The following is a 22,911-nucleotide window of genomic DNA, read 5'->3' as shown; positions in this document are numbered from 1 at the left end:
TTTCACTCAGGATCACAAGCGAATCTCATTACAACAAAGCTGGTCAAGAAGTTGGGGATGGAAGTTTGTGATCATCGAAACCCATATCCATTGGGATGGGTGAATAAGGATGCATAGCTGAAGGTAACTAAACAGTGGAAAATTAGATTTGCTATCAGTGCTGATTTATTGATGAAGTAGATCTAGATGTGGTTCCCATTGATGTATGTGGAGTCATGTTTGGGAGTCCATACATGTACATGCATGATGTAATATTCATGAGGAGATCCAACCAGTATAGGCTCGTCAAGGATGGAAAATCATCCATCATCAATGCACACAAAGGAAAGTTGAAAATTTCATTAGTAAGCGCCAACCAAGCAAAGAAATTGATCAGTTCCAGCAAGAAGTATTTTTTATTATTTTTAAGAAAAAGTCAGTCCATAGAGGAGTCAATAAGAGGCAAGGAATCCTTGGAGGGGTGTACTAGGAAGCAAAAATGAAAATTGGAGGAGTTGTTACAGTCATACAGGGATGTGTTCTGAGATCCTAAAGGGTTACCACCTAAGAGATAAGTGGAGCATGAGATCCAACTATTTCCAGACTCCCCATTGCTGAATATTGGGTTGTACAGGTAGTTTGTTATAGAAGCAATTGAGGTGAAGAAACAATTGCAGTAGTTGTTGGAACATGGTGTCATTTGATCGAGCACGTCACCATGTGGTTCAACCATCATCATTGTGCCAAAGAAGGATGGGACTTGGAAGATGTGTATAGATTACAACACGTTGAAAAAAATCACGCTCAAGAATAGATACCCCCTGCCCAAGATAAATGATCATATGGATTAGTTGCAGCAAGGAAAATAATTCAACAAGCTAGATTTGAATTCTAGATATCATCAGGTTCGAGTCAAAGAAGAATATACTTGGAAGACCGCTTGAAAAACCAAGCAAGGTTTGTATGAGTGGTTAGTCGTGCCATTTGGACTATGTAATGCTCCAACTATGTTTATGAGATTAATGAATGATGTGATGTGTCCTTTTATAGATTCATTTGTTATTGTCTATTTGGATGATATATTGTTATATTGTGCTACCTGGGAAGAGCACATTTCACATTTGACGCAGGTGCTACAAATATTGGAGAAGAACCAACTGCCCAAAAATCTCAAGAATTGTGAATTTGCGCAGTGGTCTTTGGTGTATCTAGGGTATGTGATCGGTGGAGGAGAGTTGAATATAAATCCTTACAATATGGAGGCAATCATGAAATGGCTAATGCCTACTAATTTTTCTAAGATAAGGAGTTTCATTGTGGAAGCCCAATACCTGAGGAAATTCATAGCCTCATTTTCAGCAGTAGAAACACTGCTCCATGTGATAACAATAAGTGGCAAGATTTTCCAGCGGGGAAAATGCCAACATAAGGCTTTTGAGGAGCTAGATAAGAAGAATAGTCAAGAACTAGTTCTGACATTACCAAAATTGCAACGACCCTTTGAAGTGGAGACAAATGCAAGTGGGTATGCAATGGGCGTTGTCTTGATGTAGGGAGGAAGGCCTATATGCTACCATTTCGAGGTATTTCATGGGGCAGTCCTTAACTACCCTACCTATTACAAGGAGCTCTATGCCATGGTGCAATTTGTGAATAAGTGGAAGCACTATTTGATAGGAAATAATCCATATAGATCACCAACCATTACAGTACTTGCAGGCCCAAAGTAAGCTACAACAGTCTAGGCATTACAAGTGGATGGGGTTTTTACAACAGTTTCATTTGGTGATCAAGTAAAAGAAGGAAAGACAAACAAGTTTGCCAATATGCTTTCAAGGCCACCCACATCAAAGATCACAACTTTTGGTACTCTCATGCACATGGAACCATTCACCCATGATGCATATAAAGAGGCATATTCAGAGGATGAAAGCTTAGAGGAGGTGTATTAGTAGTTGTAGAGCTAGAGTCATTTGCACGATGGCAACAACACTATTGGCTACCATCTCCAGGGTGGGTTACTCTATAGGAAAGATAAGTTATGTGTTCCTTAAGGTGAGTGATTGTAGTTGATTAGAGAGGCTCACACCTCCAAGGTTGCAGGGCACTTTGGTGTAGTGAAGACTGTGGCTAACTTGCAAAGATATGTGTATTGGCCCAAGATGCAAGAGCAGGTAGCTAGGTTCATAAGAGGATGCATGCTTTGTTGTACCAGCAAGCCTGTAAACTAGAAACAAGGTCTATATCATCCCTTACCGATACCTACTTGTCCTTGGGAAAACATTTCCATGGACTTTGGAAGAGGTTTACCAACAACCAGAAAGGGACATGACTACCTACTCGTGGTAGTTGACAGGTTCAACAAGATGTGTGTTCTGATGCCTTGTAAAAATACCATTAGCAAGAAAGAAGTAGAAAAAATGTTCTTTGGATAGGTCTGGGTGAAAATTTCGATACCGAGGAGCATCGTTTCATATAAGGATATACAATTTCTCAATGCATTCTAGACTACATTGTGGGAGAATATGGACACGAAGTTGAAGAGAACAACAACATTCCATCCACAGATAGATGGGAATACAAACGTAGTCAATAGGACTTTGGTGCCGCTTCTGAGGGGATACAACCAGAAGCATCTGAAGACCTGGGATGAAAATATGGTATATATACAACAGTCCACACTTCTACAGGAAATTCCCCATTTGAAACTTGTTTTGGATATTTTCCATCTTAACCTTTGGATATTGCACATGGGAAAAAAATGAGAAGTGAGGGAATATATTATAGGAGATGATTTGAGGGCTAAACAATTTATAGAGAAGATCAGGAAGATCCATCTAAAGGTACAAGAAACACTACAGAAGTCACAAGAAAAGTATAGGGAGAAGCATGATCAACACAGAACAAAGAAATCATTCAAGGTGGGAGATAGAGTATGGCTACACTTGAACAAGGAGAGGCTGCAAGCGCCTAGTAAGAAAATCAAGACTATGAGATATGGTCCCTCTGAGATCTGGAAAAGGTAGGTGATAATTCTTATCGAATCAATTTACCACCATATATGCACATTTACTCAATTGTGAATGTAGAGAATTTGAAACTCTATGAGCCTTCCATGTTAGATCAAGAAGAGTAACAAGTCCTACCTTCTGTGGATGATTTTGCACCAGATGCTCAGGAAAAGTTGACAGAAGATACAATTTTGCAGAAGAGGTACAAAACTATAAGACAGAGGAAACATGACCTTTAGCAGATTGGGTTGAAGGGACAACTTCCATGAAAAGATAAATGGTACACTAGAGAGAAGGCGGAGGAAAACTTTCCTCACCTCATTCAGTATAAGATTTTGGGGACCAAAAGCCTCCCAAAATGGGGAGGTGTGATCCATATGGATCATTATATTGTTTGTCATCCATCTCAATGCATTCAGAGTGGAAAACATGGAGGAATCAACTCATGGGTCTCTTTTTATTAGCGGGACCTAGTTTGGAGAAATGGGTCTAAAATCTTCCAGGAGTGTTTTGAGGCATTAAATGACATTTTTTGGGGGTAAAATTTTATCGCTCTAGTGCTACATCTTTTCATGTTGTTCTACACACATATATATTTCCAATGGAGCAAGAAGCGCATGCATTAGAGTCTGTATGTAAAAGTTATGCCACTCAAAAGTTGACCTTCATGTTTTCACACCTATAATTCAAGGGGATGCCCCATTTCCCTGTTATTCATGGAAAAGGGGGCTAGCCACATGATTATGGTGTAAAAGACTCTAGAAGACTCTATATTGTAACTATTTTAAAGAGTTCATGTAGTCAAACTTAACCACTAGTAGGCTATCAAGCTATGTTATAACTGAGCCACTAGGAGGAAGTGGCATTCCATTCTTTCGAGTGCATTTGTTCCATAGTTGATAAAAAACAACCAAGAGGAATAGGAGGTAGAGCATGTTATCTCAAAATCAGATCCTGATAGGCTGCTGGTCAGGTTGACTCTAAGTAACTATTTCAAACCTACTTTGGGCTGAGGCTTAGCCTCCTCAACCTGAGAGGGCTCTCTCTTGATGGATTAATGATTTTGATTAAAGATAAGATGGCTAACTCTTATAGAACAACTGTGAAAAATATGAATGCTGGAAACACATTAAACAACTATCCATTGGGCTTATGGAGTCAACAACACCTCAATATAACAGTGAACTTAACCTTACATGGAAGTCAGGGCATTCAGCATTTAGACATTCAGAACATCAACTCATATGGGACCACACAGTTTATAAATGTATACAGGAAATCAGAGCACATTCAGTGAATTCTGAGTGATTATACATCTATACCACTGTAAGAATTTAAAAAAAAAGGACAACATCACATATTCTGAACATAAGAAATCCTTCATGAATCCTGAGAAGTAAAGTCAAAATTATATTACTGAAAATGAGTCTTACATAAGCCAAATACAAGCTTTGTTATAAAGTTTTCCAACCCTTTGTACATCAGCTCTTCTCCTATATATAGAGCTCTTCTACCTAACTGAGGTTCCTCCTCCAGCGTGAGGGGAACTCCAATTCTGCCTATGATGACACCTACTAACATTTGAAACTAACTAATAAATACAACAGACTACAAATTGACAGCTCTAGAAACCTAAAACAATTAGGATTCTAATTTGACATCATGCTGAACATAGCATTTATTACAATCAAGATGGTGCTCCTACGAGAAAAAGGAGAAAACAGGCTCATTCTCTGACAATTGGTCTTTTTTAGTTTAGCTGTGATGGATGCTTTAATGCTTCATGTTGCTCTTCAATGTCACACGTTTTCCATTGTCCTGAAACATAGGAAACTATCTCTGTTTTACTGGTCTTTGGTTTACCTCAAAATGTTCGAATCCAAAGGAGCATGTCCTTTATCCTTTAATTACCCAAAATAGAGCAGACTGCCACGTCCTTGATGTGTTGTCCACCGTTTTCATGTACCTGTGTGATGACTGGCATTGAATTCTGCTTCAATGAAAGCTTTGCAGCTTCTACCATTATTTCCAATATTTGTTCAAGTTTAGCAAGGTTGCCCTCATAAACCACAGGGAGATATCTTAATAGTCCATCATATGATAGAATGGGTCTTGTAATTTCAAAATGACTCTGAAAGTCAATGTCAATGATCAGGCGTTCAGTGGCCCTGTCATCACCTTCCAGTATAACATCTATGTACTCATATTCACCTCCTGGAACTTTATCAGTTCCCTTCCACTCTGACTTACAAACTGCAGAGTTGTATCCAATAGACCTCAAATGCTTCATAATTGACTTCTTGATACAAATAGCCTTGCAAATCTCTTCCCTTGAGCAATGAAAATCAATTTTATTGGATAGAATGAGAGCTTGTATCATAGAGAGCAAATCCTTCTCGAATGGCATCACCGAAGTCTTCAGGCCCTTAATACTTTCTACAAGCTTTAAAATGTTGGTTGTGCCGGAGTTGCTGTCGCTGCTGTAACAACCGCCATCCTGCCCAGAGCTTCCATTTTCCATGAAATCTTGCACCACAGCAGCTAAGTCATGCTCGTTCTCATAGCTTCCCTTATCGCCATAACTCAGAGAATAATCTGCAGCAAGGCGCCATAGGGATTGGAGGCCACCAGGATGAATGACAACCTTCCTTGACCATTTCAAAGCTTCCGTAGAAACTATATTTGGGCTTTCAGAAGGGACAATGTCGTCTCTCTTATAACTACCACTATCTCGTAGTAGTTTCTCGGAACCACGATCCACTGCACCCTTTAAAGTTATGGTTTTATGTAAGCCCGCTAGCATTTCTTCCTAATCTGTATCACTAGTTTCTCCCACGAAAACATGTATATTTGCTACGTCTAACCCCCATCGAACAAATAAATACCTCAAAGCTTGTGAACGGGAAGCAAGAAGCGGAATCACATGTAATTGCGTGGAATTTCGACAAAACATTGGATGGGATCTGAGACCCCGCATTCTTAACCTCTGACGAAATTCATCCACCTTCCGAACCCTTGTTGAATCCACTAATTACCAAAAAAAAAAAAAAAACTTCTTCCAAGGAAAGAGTGCTCCAGATAAACCTGATGAAACACAATCTGCTGGGGTACCAGAAACCTCATAAGTTGTAGCCCCTTTGATGCCAACAGAGCTTGCAACCAGCGTTTGACGAACCGATAAGCAATGCCCGCTTCCAGATTTATCTGATTCAGTAGCGTAGACATGAACATTGAAGCAACCTCCATTGACAAGAGCTTCGGCAAGGCATTTGAGCCCTGGAGCTTCTATTCCATCCTCACTGGTTACAAGAACAATGAGCATTAAATCCTCATTCCTCTCTAAATCTTCATTGCATGTCTTCTCTTCAATTTGTCCAACCTTCGTGCTTCCAGTAAAAGAGACTAATGGGATTCTTCCATATTCTGCTATCGCCTGCCCAATCTCTGCACCACCACAGATGCAGGTGAAAATGGCCTTGAACTCACCAGCATGCTCCTCTGGAACCTGTGTAATCTCTAGAAGCTGAACTCTGCCTTCATAAGAGATAATCGTACAGGGAAAACATCTTCGTGGCCAGGTGGAAAATTCATAATGGCATTCTCAATAAGATAAACCAGGTGGCACAGTTGATTTTCTTGAGACGTTGTATTCTGTTTTCCAGGCTTCATCAAAAGAACGGTTCTCCCATTTCCCAGAACTCTGCAGTCTTTTGATTGATGCCAGCAAGCAACTTTCCATTAAATACATGCAGATTGTAAACAGAACCCTTTGTCTCTTTCTCAGCAACAACTGCAAACATGTGCCAGTACCAAGATACCTAACAACCTAAGACACAGCGGATTCTGATAAATATGACAGCTGGGTGAGATTTGTTATGGATCAGCATAAAATCACCTAAAACATGTTGCGCTGCGAAACTTCTAAAAGGATTTATGCGCTGCGGAAACACTTCAAAATTATTACATGAGCTACGAAATAACCTAAAGAGCTTTGTGACACATAGTAACTTTTGAACAAAACTGACACATGGCTATGAGACGGGGATGAATGAGAATGACCGGTGATGAATGAGAATACATAGTTGACTCAAGACTCTAAAAACAAAAATCAAACTTAGACTAGCACCGAATTTTTTACCATCAAACTAATGTGAGCGGTTTTGAAATTAGAATTCTTAAGTGATAACAGTGGCTCCACTTGGGATAGTGTGCTCCTGTAGTACACTAAGAACTCGCAGGTCCAGTGCCTTATCCATTTATGACAAACAGAAATTTGCTTGACAAGCATCCCCTTTAAGCTTCTTGGGCCTTCACCTCAGGCTTAAACTTGATGATCATTGTGAGAGAAAGAAATATACATCTACTGAAAAAAATGCTCAGTCAACCTTGAGCTTATTTTCATTTTCCTACCTACCTACCCTAACAATTCAAATTTCTTTCAGCTCAATCAATGTGAAATTTCCAATGTAGCCAATCATTTGTCTTGTCTGATATTTGAGTTTTTTGACTGCATCGGAGTTCAGAGCCACAATGATATTGTGATGACCACTGCCACTGAAATTGCCTCTGATCTTCATAGAAAAACTGAAACACTGGAGAGTAAAACTCTTCCATGTATTTAGCTATAGGATCCTAGAATACATGATTAGCTTGATGATTCTTGTAACTTTCTGGTTGTGCAAACTGATCTTCAACAACAGTGTACAGTTCCTCAATCGTGAAAGAGAAAGGAAACAACACTCTCTCCTTGTGTTCTGCCATAGAAAGCTTCTGAAAATAATGATCATGATTATGAAAACTATATGCCTGAATTTGACCTTCTAAACCTTCAATGTCTTTCTCAATGTCCTCAGCAACTTCATCCAAAAATTTCATCTTATCCTCTGCCTTGCACTTAAATGATTTTAGATACGAGGACAAGGACAAAGATAATTTTTCATCCATTTCTCCATTACTATGATCATCATTCCATTGTTTGAAACCTTGAATTGAAGGAGAGTTTGCCACCACATATGATCTATCTATCCATTCCTCCAAAAACATAAGCCAAAAGTCTTCAAATGACTTAATGGATTTGGCAGGAAAGCTTTCAATCCACCGTTTACATTTCCCTTGAAATGAATCATAGAACAACATAATGCAAACATCCTCATGCTTAACTCTAAGAAGCTCTGTAAAATCACAAAAATCTGATATATGCTTCAAATTTAAACTCAAATCTTCTCCATTGAATTTTGGACCATTCCTTAGAAAATATGCATCCTTGGGAAAATGATTTGGGAAACCATGAATTCCTGAAAAATTTATGCATGCATACCTTGAAATAAGAATGGTAGCATCTAGGTCCGTCATAACTCCAGTGGAATCACCATGAATCTATGAATTTCGAATTCTTCAACAATGGAGTCGCCAAGGTAGATTTGCAGCCTCAAAAAGATTTCTGAGCTCCTGCTAACTTCAGAAGTTCAGCTTCATGATTTCGGGAATGAATAATCTTCAGACTCCCGGCAGACGCACCAAAATGTTATCTCAAAATCAGATCCTGATAGGCTGTTGGTCAGGTTGACTCTAAGTAACTATTTCAAACCTACTTTGGGCTGAGGCTTAGCCTCCTCAACCTGAGAGGGCTCTCTCTTGATGGATTAATGATTTTGATTAAAGATAAGATGGCTAACTCTTATAGAACAACTGTGAAAAATATGAATTCTGGAAACACATTAAACAACTATCCATTGGGCTTATGGAGTCAACAACACCTCAATATAACAGTGAACTTAACCTTACATGGAAGTCAGGGCATTCAGCATTTAGACATTCAGAACATCAACTCATATGGGACCACACAGTTTATAAATGTATACAGGAAATCAGAGCACATTCAGTGAATTCTGAGTGATTATACATCTATACCACTATAAGAATTAAAAAAAGAAGGACAACATCACATATTCTGAACATAAGAAATCCTTCATGAATCCTGAGAAGTAAAGTCAAAATTATATTACTGAAAATGAGTCTTACATAAGCCAAATACAAGCTTTGTTATAAAGTTTTCCAACCCTTTGTACATCAGCTCTTCTCCTATATATAGAGCTCTTCTACCTCACTGAGGTTCCTCCTCCAGCGTGAGGGGAACTCCAATTCTGCCTATGATGACACCTACTAACATTTGAAACTAACTAATAAATACAACAGACTACAAATTGACAGCTCTAGAAACCTAAAACAATTAGGATTCTAATTCGACATCATGCTGAACATAGCATTTATTACAATCAAGATGGTGCTCCTACGAGAAAAAGGAGAAAACAGGCTCATTCTCTGACAATTGGTCTTTTTTAGTTTAGCTGTGATGGATGCTTTAATGCTTCATGTTGCTCTTCAATGTCACACGTTTTCCATTGTCCTGAAACATAGGAAATTATCCCTGTTTTACTGGTCTTTGGTTTACCTCAAAATGTTCGAATCCAAAGGAGCATGTCCTTTATCCTTTAATTACCCAAAATAGAGCAGACTGCCACGTCCTTGATGTGTTGTCCACCGTTTTCATGTACCTGTGTGATGACTGGCATTGAATTCTGCTTCAATGAAAGCTTTGCAGCTTCTACCATTATTTCCAATATTTGTTCAAGTTTAGCAAGGTTGCCCTCATAAACCACAGGGAGATATCTTAATAGTCCATCATATGATAGAATGGGTCTTGTAATTTCAAAATGACTCTGAAAGTCAATGTCAATGATCAGGCGTTCAGTGGCCCTGTCATCACCTTCCAGTATAACATCTATGTACTCATATTCACCCCCTGGAACTTTATCAATTCCCTTCCACTCTGACTTACAAACTGCAGAGTTGTATCCAATAGACCTCAAATGCTTCATAATTGACTTCTTGATACAAATAGCCTTGCAAATCTCTTCCCTTGAGCAATGAAAATCAATTTTATTGGATAGAATGAGAGCTTGTATCATAGAGAGCAAATCCTTCTCGAATGGCATCACCGAAGTCTTCAGGCCCTTAATACTTTCTACAAGCTTTAAAATGTTGGTTGTACCGGAGTTGCTGTCGCTGCTGTAACAACCGCCATCCTGCCCAAAGCTTCCATTTTCCATGAAATCTTGCACCACAACAGCTAAGTCATGCTCGTTCTCATAGCTTCCCTTATCGCCATAACTCAGAGAATAATCTGCAGCAAGGCGCCATAGGGATTGGAGGCCGCCAGGATGAATGACAACCTTCCTTGACCATTTCAAAGCTTCCGTAGAAACTATATTTGGGCTTTCAGAAGGGACAATGTCGTCTCTCTTATAACTACCACTATCTCGTAGTAGTTTCTCGGAACCACGATCCACTGCACCCTTTAAAGTTATGGTTTTATGTAAGCCCGCTAGCATTTCTTCCTAATCTGTATCACTAGTTTCTCCCACGAAAACATGTATATTTTCTACGTCCAACCCCCATCGAACAAATAAATACCTCAAAGCTTGTGAACGGGAAGCAAGAAGCGAAATCACATGTAATTGCGTGGAATTTCGACAAAACATTGGATGGGATCTGAGACCCCGCATTCTTAACCTCTGACGAAATTCATCCACCTTCCGAACCCTTGTTGAATCCACTAATTACCAAAAAAAAAAAAAAAAACTTCTTCCAAGGAAAGAGTGCTCCAGATAAACCTGATGAAACACAATCTGCTGGGGTACTAGAAACCTCATAAGTTGTAGCCCCTTTGATGCCAATAGAGCTTGCAACCAGCGTTTGATGAAACGATAAGCAATGCCCGCTTCCAGATTTATCTGATTCAGTAGCGTAGACATGAACATTGAAGCAACCTCCATTGACAAGAGCTTCGGCAAGGAATTTGAGCCCTGGAGCTTCTATTCCATCCTCACTGGTTACAAGAACAATGGGCATTAAATCCTCATTCCTCTCTAAATCTTCATTGCGTGTCTTCTCTTCAATTTGTCCAACCTTCGTGCTTCCAGTAAAAGAGACTAATGGGATTCTTCCATCTTCTGCTATCGCCTGCCCAATCTCTGCACCACCACAGATGCAAGTGAAAATGGCCTTGAACTCGCCAGCATGCTCCTCTGGAACCTGTGTAATCTCTAGAAGCTGAACTTTGCCTTCATAAGAGATAATCGTACAGGGAAAACATCTCCGTGGCCAGGTGGCAAATTCATAATGGCATTCTCAATAAGATAAACTAGGTGGCACAGTTGATTTTCTTGAGACGTTGTATTCTGTTTTCCAGGCTTCATCAAAAGAACGGTTCTCCCATTTCCCAGAACTCTGCAGTCTTTTGATTGATGCCAGCAAGCAACTTTCCATTAAATACATGCAGATTGTAAACAGAACCCTTTGTCTCTTTCTCAGCAACAACTGCAAACATGTGCCAGTACCAAGATACCTAACGACCTAAGACACAGCGGATTCTGATAAATATGACAGCTGGGTGAGATTTGTTATGGATCAGCATAAAATCACCTAAAACATGTTGCGCTGCGAAACTGCTAAAAGGATTTATGCGCTGCGGAAACACTTCAAAATTATTACATGAGCTACGAAATAACCTAAAGAGCTTTGTGACACATAGTAACTTTTGAACAAAACTGACACATGGCTATGAGACGGGGATGAATGAGAATGACCGGTGATGAATGAGAATACATAGTTGACTCAAGACTCTAAAAACAAAAATCAAACTTAGACTAGCACCGAATTTTTTACCATCAAACTAATGTGAGCGGTTTTGAAATTAGAATTCTTAAGTGATAACAGAGCACATAGAGATGATTTGTGCACTGTAGTAGCCCATGGGCCAAAGGCCATACTTCTTTGTACCTGCAGCCATATTTCCAGATAGAAAAAGAGAGCGAAGCGACCTCACCTTCCAGATGGGTTTTCTCCTAAAAGGGTTTCCCAGAGCATATCTTGTGTCTTATGTGTGCGTGAGATTTTTATTTTGTCTTTCTCTATTTTTTGCGTAATTTCCATTCGCATGTATGCACTAATTACAGTAAAATCTACAGATCTAGTAATTTAATAAAACTGTAATAGTGTAGAATTTCATATTTCTAATATAATATTATCAAATCTGTTGTGACGAAATGTCCAGTGGAATATCCACGGAAGTTTACGGATCATCACTTGTCTTCTCTTTCATGCTTTCTAAACTATGAAGGGGATACATTATACAAAGGTGGGGGGGGGAGTCTTTGTTATCTTCTGTATTGTATCATGGCAATTGTATGTCGCCCTTGAAAATTGCACTTGTTTGAGTCATACTCTTACGACTGGTCTTTTATCGATTTTAAAACCACACCATCAACTTGAGTCAAGTCACTTTGTTATTGAGTTAGTATCTCACCTGATTGGTTACCCTTCTAGTCCATGGGCTTTGGTGATGCCTCCAGTGTCAACATTATGTTTGTTTGGTATTCTTCATTCCATGCTTCCAAGTTCACTATTGTGTCATGCCATTATATGTTCAAGAGAAGTCTGAGTCAAAGTCGACCAACTGCAAGTGTCATTATACATTTTGTGTTGGCCATCCTTGTGTCAGTTGTGCATCAGTTCTTCAACTACTATCATCTGAGACCTTATATTGGTGTTAGTTTCATTTTGATGATGGGGCATATATTAAGATCCTCCTTCGATGGATCTATTCCTATCGAATTCAACACCTTATTTGGGATGTATATCTAGAAATAATCTAGTACCTTGGAGCTTGCAGTCCCTAGTGACAGGTTTCCTTTTGGTTGATAGTGGGTTTTCCTCATTGACCCATGTTGACCGATTTTGCGGAGTGCTCGACATCAACTCATTCCTTTGCATTTTTTGGATTGTGCTAGGTACATTAAGAAAAAATTTCATTATTGGTGGTTTCCCTCACATCTATTAATGGGATACCTCAATGCCTGATAATAAGACAATCTCATTGCATGCTTGAGATCAACTGATTCATTTTCATGTAGTAGAGTCATACCATTGAGAAGCATTGAAGACCTTGGGCATGGACCTAGCTCACTCATGACCATTGCCTCCTCCAAGTTACGATTGGAGACTGTATTAGGTAATTTGAGGCACATCATTGGGGGCACTTACATTAATGTCCAACCCTACTGATACCTATTGTTCCAAAGATCTATATTGTATCATGGCTAGTGTTTGATGACATGATTTGGCAGTATGATCTATGGGAAACCATGCTCTATTACCAAGTATGGCTATGCCTACTGTAGAAATTCTCATTGTAGATCACCTGATAATGTAATATACTAAAGCAAAATACTTGATCTATTTCTACAAACAAACTTGCAGAAGCTTAATCGATTTTGAGCAAGATCAAATAGAACACATATAACAGAGAATGAGAAATCAATCACACATGAACACAAAAGAGTACTCTGGGGAAAGCCTCATCTAAAAACCCCGCTATCTGTATTATCATACAAGTGGAAATATCTCTGGATTACACAAAGCTTTAGCTCACAATCTATCCAACTCTTAGTACAATCCCTCAATGCTTCTCATAGACTGAATAGACACAACATATGCCTTCCTTCAGTCCTCCAAGCCTCCTATTTCCTTGCGCAGTTTCTCCTGGGTCCTCTGGCTGCCACCTCTGTAAATTCTCCTCTCACACACAACATTGTCCTCAGACTAAACTGCGCAATCCTCAAGGAATGAATTCCTTTTGCATGCAAGAGATATCCTCATGGGAATATTCTTACAACTAATAGTACATTGTCCCTTCCTCTGATCTCAACTAGGTCTCTGACTGAACTGACATGCATGAGTTATTTATGAGAGAATATTTAGTTATCTGAAGTACACTAGTTACATGCATGCATTCATGCATTAACTAACTGAACTCACAATCAGTTTCACAAACTCTTGGAACTAATCTAACTAGACTTAACTTAGTTAATTGAGCTAACTAATTACAACTCAAAGTACAACTCATCCTGATCTCCTTAATTAAGGGATAACTTGCTCAATCAAAGGGATAACTGTTGCATGTCTTCACATAGACTTCATGTTTGATTTTCTCCAACTAATTAACTCAAGATGAATTAATTAATTATTTTTAAAACAGTTGCTAAGATCAAATTCGAATTTTAATTCTCAATTTTAGTTCAGGGACTAACTAAAATTGGAATGTGTCCCGAAATGCTATTTTTAGCATTTCTATATTTATCATTTTTTTTTGCTATTTTCAACACTCCCTCTCGAAAACAAAGGGATTATCTGTCATCCTGATCCTGTCTCTGTGGAACTCGAATTTGCATTTTGACAATGCCTTAGTCAAAATATTTGCATCCCGCTCCTCGGTCGAAACATACTGCAACAACATGATCCTCTTCACCACACAGTCTCGAAGATGATGATACCGAATATCGATGTGCTTGGACCTATCATGAAATACTGGATTCTCATAGAGTTTGATACAACTCTGATTATCACAATAGATCACAGTTGGATCCATCCTTTGATCAAACAATCCAACTAGAATTTTCCACATCCAAATGGCCTCACATGCTACTTGACTGGCAGCCATGTATTCAGCCTCTGCTGAGCTAAGTGCAACTGACCTCTGTTTCCTGCTGTACCAAGAAACTGCAGCTGAACCAAGGTTGAAAATTCCTCCTGAAGTTCTCTTCCGATCTAATGGACTCCCTACCCAATCTGCATCTATGAAGCCCTGAAGCTTCACTCCCCCTGTCCATCTATACCATAATCCATACTGAGATGTACCTCTGAGGTATCTCAGCACATGCTTCGCTGCCTTCCAAAACAGCTTGGTAGGCTGAACCATAACTTGACTTAGCTGGTTCACTGCAAAGCACAAATCTAGTCGTGTGTTCACTAAATACATCAATGAACCCACAAGCTGCTGATACATAGTAGTAACTACTACCTCACCTAAAGTAGCATCCTCCTTCCTCCAGTTACCTGCTAGAGGAGTCTACATGGGCTTGCACTTCTCCATGTGGAATCCCTTGAGTATCTCAGTGGCATACTTGCCTTGAGACACAAACACTTCCCCATCCTTCTGCCACACTTCCATGCCTAGAAAGTAGTGCATGAGACCCATGTCTTTCATCTCGAACTCTCTTGCAAGGTAATCCTTGCAAGACATGATCAACTGATCATCACCTGTCAATATCAAATCATCAACATAAAGAACAATGATCAACTGCTTACCTTCTACCATGATGTGGTATAGGTTTGCATCTACTTCACTCTTTGTGAAGCCCAACCCAGTGAAATAGTTGTCGATCTTGGTGTACCAAGCACGAGGTGCTTGCTTTAGCCCGTACAAAGCTCTCTTGAGTTAGCACACATGCGATTCACGATCGAAGGTCTCAAATCCTTCTGGCTGCTCTATGTACACATCTTCCTCAATCTTGCCATTGAGGAACGCAGTCTTCACATCCATTTGAAGGATCTTCCAACCCATTTGTGCTGATAGGCCAACATCGATCTGATAGATGAGTACCTTGCTACAGGAGCAAAAGTCTCATCATAGTCGATCCCCTCGACCTGTGAGAAACCACGGGCAACAAACCTTGCCTTATGTTTCTCCACACTACAATCAGCCGCTTGCTTTACCTTGTAAATCCATCGAGATCTCACTACTGACTTGATCTCTGGTCTTGGAACAACATCCCAAACACTATTCCAAACTATGGAGTCATACTCATCCACCATAGCATCAACCCAGACTAGTTGCTACATTTCTTCCTCGAAGGAAGATGGTTCGGTCTTTATACATTCCCCAACCAGGGCCATGTAACGAGTGTACTGCTTGGGTGAACTCCTCTATCTGCGCTGAGAAGATGGCTGTCCCACATTCTCTCTCGCATCCATCATCAATCTGTCAGCTTCCCTTGAGCGTTTCCACCCATCTTTGGAAGACTCTACATGAGTGGATGTCTCCACTCCTGGATCCTCTACATGTAGTTTCTCTACATCAATCTAAGGCTCCTCCTCCTTAGGAACCAAAAGCTCCTCCTCTGCATGCAACTTGAGCTCCCTCTCAAGGGAAACTCGCATGGCCTTCTGCTCGTCGAAATTCAGATCTTTGCGTACCACTGTCCTCTGACTGGTAGGCAAGAACACCTGATAGTTGTGGGGTGTATCAGTGTACCCCACAAGTATCCCCAACTTAGTTGTTGGCTCTAGCTTCTTCCGGGCATCTTTGGTCACATGGAAAAATACCAATGAGCCAAAGATCCTGAAGTGACTCACATCTAGTCTCTTCCCGGAGAAAGCCTCCTCTGGTGTCTTCATCCCTAGTATACGATGCGGGCTTCTATTCTACAAGTATACTGTTGTATTGCATGCCTCAGCCCACAAATGAAGTGGTAGGCCTTGGTCATGTAGCATCACCTGAGCTGCTCCCACAATCGTTCTGTTCTTCCTTTCGTCCACCCCATTCTGCTGTGGGTTATGGGGTGCTGTCAACTCCCGTTTAATTCCTTCTGCTGCACAGAAGTCCTTAAACTATTGAGAGACATACTCTCCACCATTGTCGCTTCGCAAGGCCCTTATTTTCTTTCCAGATTCTTTCTCAACCAAGGATTTGAACTCACAAAACCTTGAGAAGGTTTGATCCTTCTTCTGCATGAAGTAGATCCAACATCTACGAGAAAAATCATCAATGAAAATAACATAGTACCTTTGTTTAGTGGTGGAGGCTGTCGAGAATGGTCCACACACATCTATATGAACTCGCTCCAGTACTGCTCCAACTCGACTGTCTCAATCCTGAAAGGAAGATTTTCCATGCTTACCCAAGGTACAACCTTTGCATGTATCCACTTACTCTAGTTTACCCTTGGGAAGTCCATTAGAAATCTGCTACATGATCTTCAAGGCCCCATGGTGCAAGTGGCCCAATCTTCTATGCCATAGCTCGCCAATATCTTGGCTTTGCACCAACTCTGCTTTGGAACTCAATGCAACACAATCATCTACCTCCAGCTTGTAGAGATTCTTTACTCGAATCCCAATCCTCTTGGTTTGTCCAGTGCCGATGTGTCTCAGAAATGCCTTTCCTTTACTAAAGACTACATCATAGCCTTTGTCTTCCAACACAGTGACGGATACCATGTTCTTCTTCAGTCCAGGCACATACTTTACATCAGTCAGGGTGAGAGGAGCTCCATGTTCCCTCTGAAACACAACCATGCCTTCACCTGAAACACAGTACTTTCCATCATCGCCCATCTCTATGCACATCCGAAGGTCCTTATCCTCCAAGGTACTGAATAAACTCTTGTCACTAATAATGTGGAATGAGGCTCCACTGTCTAGGTACCAAACACAACCCACCATCGATGAAACCATGCATACGATGAGGGTGAAATTCAATTCGAACTGTGAGGCCACTGCCTCACCATCTGATCCTTTCGAGGATCCCTTCTTGGATTTCTTCTGTGGACAATTCATAGCATAATGGCCCACCTCATGACAATGAAAGCATCGCACTTTCAATTTGTCAATATTCTTCCCAACGCAGGAAGAACTCAATTTGGAATGGGAAGCCTTCCCTTTCCCTTTCCTCACCTTACTCGCTAAGGTTAGATTTTCTTCATCATCATGATTTGATGAAGAACCATCTCTGGTGCTTCCCCTTATCTCCTCCTGCATCAGATCCAACCATAGTCGTTCCCAATCTGACAGTTTCTCTCTTCCATTTACTAAGTCTTGGTAGCTATGCCACATCTTAGGAAGACTGAGGAGAGTAAGACTCACCATGTCGTCATCGACTGTCATGATTCCTACACTTCCAAGCTCATCCCTGCAGGTGGTGAGCTTATTCAGATATGTAGAGATCGTGTCGCCCTTTTCACACTTGATTTTCCGAAGCTTGTCTTTCAGCGCTAACTTCCTTTGATTGCTGTTGTTCTGATATAGATCCTTCAATGTTTTCCACATTGAAAACAATGTCTCCTTCCCATGGAGACTCGAGACAATGTGGTCTCGAACTCCCTCCAGAAGAATCCTCCTTGCTCTAGCCACACATTTCTTCCATTCCGTCAATTCTTGGGCATTAGCAACTGCTGGCTTGGGGACTTCTTAATCAATGAAGTCCTTCAAACCGTTGTCCTCTAATACTACTTCCATGCAATCCTTCTAGGCTATATAATTCGAGTTTCCATCTAGGGCATACTCGAGTCTCAAACCATTGAAATCCATTGGTGAAATTTGAGATGTGATAAGAATTCGATTTCTATAATCAAGAACTTCAAAGTTTGAACTTCTCCCTTCTTTGTATACTATTCTCCGCTTTGATCACCTTTGCTCCGATACCATGTAGAAATTCTCACTGTAGATCACTTGAAAATGAAATATACTAAAGCAAAATACTTAATCTACTTCTACAAACAAACTTGCAGAAGCTTAATCGATTTTGAGAAAGATCAAATAGAACACATATAACAGAGAATGAGAAATCAATCACACAGAAGAATACTCTGGGGAAAGCCTCAGCTAAAAACCCCGCTATCTGTATTATCATACAAGTGGAAATATCTCCGGATTACACAAAGCTTTAGCTCACAAGCTATCCAGCTCTCAGTACAATCCCTCAATGCTGCTCATAGACTGAATAGACACAACATATGCCTTCCTTCAGTCCTCCAAGCCTCCTATTTCCTTGCGCAGTTTCTCTTGGGTCCTTTAGCTGCCACCTGTGTAAATTCTCCTCTCACACACAACATTGTCCTCGGACTAAACTGTGCGATCCTCAAGGAATGAATTCCTTTTGCATGCAAGAGATATCCTCATGGGAATATTCCTGCCACTAATAGTACACTTTCCCTTCCTTTGATCTCAACTGGGTCTCTGACTGAACTGACATGCATGAGTTATTTATGAGAGAATATTCAGTTATCTGAAGTACACTAGTTACATGCATGCATGTATTAACTAACTGAACTCACAATCAGTTCCACAAACTGTTGGAACTAATCTAACTGGACTTAACTCAATTAACTGAGCTAACTAATTACAACTCAAAGTACAACTCATCCTGATCTCCTTAATTAAGGGATAACTTCCTCAATCAAAGGGATAACTGTTGCATGTCTTCACATAGACTTCATGTTTGATTTTCTCCAACTAATTAACTCAAGATGAATTAAATAATTATTTTTCAAACAATTGCTAAGATCAAATTCGAATTTTAATTCTCAATTTTAGTCCAAGGACTAACTAAAATTGGAATGTATCCCGAAATGCTATTTATAGCAATGCTAATTTTAGCATTTCTATATTTAGCATTTCTTGTTGTTATTTTCAACACCTACCTCAACGACGTAATTATTTGTGTATATGAATATACTTTTGTAGCCTTTGCAGGTCTTTTGTCCATGGTGTCTTTCTTCGCCTCACTCATTGGTCTACTTATTGTAATGTATTTCGGCAATTAGTTTCTATTATGACCTCATACATTAGGGGGAATTTGTTATAAATCAAAAGGCCACTTCTTAGGGTCCAATATAAGGGGACAACACTTGCCAAGTTAGTATGCAAAAAAGTGATTTGTGGAAGGCTCCGTAAAGGTGAAATTGGAGGCTTCAACACTCCCTTGTTATTCTAGCTAAGCAACACTAGGCCTAACAATGCCCTGTGTTAGAGTAACTTGAGAAACAAAGGGATAAAAACACCCCTATGCCACTGGATTGGAGAAAAAAAGCACAAGTTTTTCATGGATAAGGTTGATTAGGTCATGTTTGATCACTCAAGTGGATAAGGATCAAAACCCTAGACATAGTCAAGAAAGTGCCTAGATTTAATGTGATCATTCCTGAGAAAAACTTATATAAACAAGCTCTACATAAGTTGTTGAGAAGTGTAGCTTGGGAAGTACTCCCACAACCATTCGGGTATTGGGTTTGTGAGGAGTTGACCCATGAAAATGGTGTTTTCTGGGCTATGTACCCAAGAGGTGGGCTTTGGGCACAAGTTGGTGGGATGCAGACCCAAAAGAATTAATTTCTTATTATAATTATTGTGTGAGGGCACCTTAATGGAGTTAAGAAGCCCTATGTCAATGGTTGGAGAGAGATATAAATATAAGAGACCATGAGAGGTTTTGTCACACATTGTAATTCATCTTGTGTGAAGACACAAGATGAATTAGACAAGACCTCAGACCCTCAAGAAGGTTGAGCTGGAGGAGAGAAGGATGAGTATCTCTCTTATCTAATTAGATTGAGTTGTGGAAAGGTTTACATGTTTGGTTATGTTATGGTTCAATGCATAAAGTAGAGTTGTAGGGTATCTTTATAAGGGGTTAAGATCTATCTGTTCTATTGGATAAGGTTGAAACCCTAATTCTGTGTACTAGGATGGGTCGGAAGGTTTTAAAGGAAGGTTGGAACAAAGCCGTATCTCCTTAGCTACAAGCAAAGAAGGAACAAGAGGGATGAGGTTGAGATAACAAGACCACAAACTTGTTTATGGTCTAAATCTAAGGTGGCCACAAGATAGTATAAGTTTGAACTTGCGGTAGTCACAGAGGGTTGGTTCAAGGTTGAGAATATCAAGAGAAGTGTGCACAAGACTGAGTTTCATGAGACCTAAGTAGAGGCTAACAGGGGAATTGTTGGGGTTATGTTTTGTGAAGATGATTGCAACAATATTTTTTGATGTCTTTCGATGAATGTTGGATTGGGAAGCACTGTTTGAGGGCTTAAGTACAATGATATGAAGGGAAGATTCACTGTAGGTAGAAAACCTCTATTGAAGCTGATACATAGTGACTTAGAAGAGCTAAATCATTGTGAGAAGAAGACTTGTGTTGAAGTTGATTTGTGCTTGTAATTGGAGGAGAAATTACATAGTGAGCAACTGGAGTACATAAGCTTTGGAGCAATAAAGACTCAATGAGGTAGGTGGCAAAGGACCTACCAAGTGTTTAGTGAAAATGAGGGATGAAAGGACCATTGCATAAGTGTATAATCAACATGTAAGTTTGTTAATTTCGTCATTATTCTTGAGCAAATTGACAGTCAAACTTTGTTGACCTCAAGCCCTAGTTCTTCCTTGTACTAGGGATTTGTAAGGACCATAATCCTTGGTATGTGAGCCCTATGTTATATTTATTAAAGTTGTAAAAAAATCAAGTTTAGGGTCTACATAAATTCTTGTGTACTTTATTGGTTCACTGCTATTACATTTTTGCTTTGAAAAGTTCTTAGATTTGTGTGTATTTTAGTGTGTTTATGATCATGATTAGACATAGAAATGATTATAAGATACTAGGAAAACTCAACATGGTATAAGAGCTACTTTGAAGGGATAATCAAATCAGAGTGTGGACAATGAACATCTTAAGAGAGAGTTGGTTGCTTTATTATTGAAGGAATAATAGCACGAAAAAGTTCGTTACTAGTATAAGGTATGAGGATAGGTTGGATGGCTTGTCCAACTATAGTCCATGGAAGGAAAGGATCAAGCTGGTCTTGTTGGTGAACAAGATATGGGAGTTTTCCAACAAGGAGATTCAAAAACCAATAGAACCTAAGGAGTTTTAAGTGTATGAGGAGCTGGATACGAAGGCTAAGGTCATCATCCTAGATGATGTCAAAGATCACTTGATACCTCATATAGCCACACTACATGAGAGATGTGGAAGGATATTCAGGATTTCTTCCACAATAAGAACAAAAACTGGTTGTTGGTATTGAGAGAGAAGTTGAAGAACACCAAGATGTTGGATGGCGAAGGTGTGGCTCCATATTTGATGAGGCTTTCTCAAGTTTTTGATGAGATTTCTGCCATTGGTGGCAACCTTCCAGAGTCAGAGCTAGTGATGTCTTCTTTGAAGGGTTTTATTAAGGAATGGAACCCATTTATCAAAGGGATAGTTGCTCGAGATAAGCTTCCATATTGGAACAGGTTATGGGATGACTTCATCCAAGAAGAATGGTGGGATGAGGATCTTCATAAGAAGAAGAAGTATACTAAAGATAACATGTCTCTTATAGGAAATATGAAGGGAAAAGTGAAGAAACACTTGAGTAAGGTGAAATGTTATATGTGTTGCGAGCATGGTCATTATGTGAGTAAGTGTTTGCGTTGTAAGAAGGTAGACAATGAGAAGAAGAAAGAGATAACTATGGCTGCTACATCTTCAGGTGCACTGGATGACTTCTCAAGAAGGTTTGAGGAAGAATTTTCTTTGATTTCTCATTTCTCTAAGGGTACCATTGACGAGGGTGCATGGTACGTGGATAGCGGAACATCAAACTATATGAAAGGTTCACGGGAAGTTTTTGAGACTCTAACTGAATGGGACTCAAAATTGCACATGGAGCTTGGAAATAAGAGTCAGAAATTTGTCATAGGGTTAGGTGTTGCACCATTCAGGATGGAGTCAGGTGGGAGGCTACAAGTTCAAGATGTACTGTGGGTACCAAACCTCAAGTGCAACGTGTTGTATGTCTCAGTGATCAAGGCGAAGGGGTTTAAGGTGATATTCTGAGATGGGAAATCGATACTCAGCCCCAAAGGATCTAACTTTATTGGTGCAATCATTGGAGTTAGGGAGAGTAGTTTATATCCGCTAACGGACAAGCCTATATATATAGGAAAGAAGCAGGTTCTTGAGACTCAGAGGGAGTCTAGTTCAAGTGGGATTTTGCAGGTTCAAAGGGAGAATCCACAACCCAAGAAGAGCACATGGTCAGTGGGGAGTAAGGAGACTTCTACAACTTGCAAGGACCTGTGGAATGAGTTGAATGCCTATCATGACAAAAAGAAGTGAGAGGCTTCTGGTGGCAGGGACACTATTGAGGACAATGTTGTTCATTATACAAGGTATGTTGTAATGGTGGACACTGATGAGCCCCAAAAATGGATAATTATTTGGGCTCATTCAACCTCCTAATTCGACTTAATCCAC

General features: G+C 39.9%; 2 protein-coding genes across 2 annotated transcripts in view; one reads left to right on the top strand and one right to left on the bottom strand.

Annotated features, from left to right (window-relative positions):
* The window catches only part of LOC149223337 (uncharacterized), a 112,571-nt gene extending 107,051 nt beyond the window's left edge, over window positions 1–5,520 (bottom strand). Inside the window, exon 1 of the mRNA XM_089387873.1 lies at window positions 4,957–5,520. Coding sequence (XP_089243999.1) covers window positions 4,957–5,511 — 555 coding nt within the window. The 5' untranslated portion in view covers window positions 5,512–5,520. The remainder of the gene's footprint in view (window positions 1–4,956) is intronic.
* Window positions 5,521–21,633: 16,113 nt separating this feature from the next.
* LOC149223336 (uncharacterized) lies at window positions 21,634–22,491 on the top strand. The gene has a single exon (XM_089387872.1). It carries the CDS (start codon window positions 21,634–21,636, stop codon window positions 22,489–22,491), a length of 858 nt encoding a protein of 285 aa, XP_089243998.1.
* The last annotated feature ends 420 nt before the right edge of the window (window positions 22,492–22,911 follow it).

This window comes from Pinus tabuliformis, chromosome Q (genome assembly GCF_031772625.1).
Source record: "Pinus tabuliformis cultivar Carrire ecotype Pingquan chromosome Q, CPIR1, whole genome shotgun sequence".
In the NCBI taxonomy this organism is placed as follows: Eukaryota; Viridiplantae; Streptophyta; class Pinopsida; order Pinales; family Pinaceae; genus Pinus; species Pinus tabuliformis.
Note: the sequence above shows the minus strand (reverse complement) of the source record. Positions and strands in the feature narration are given on the sequence as shown.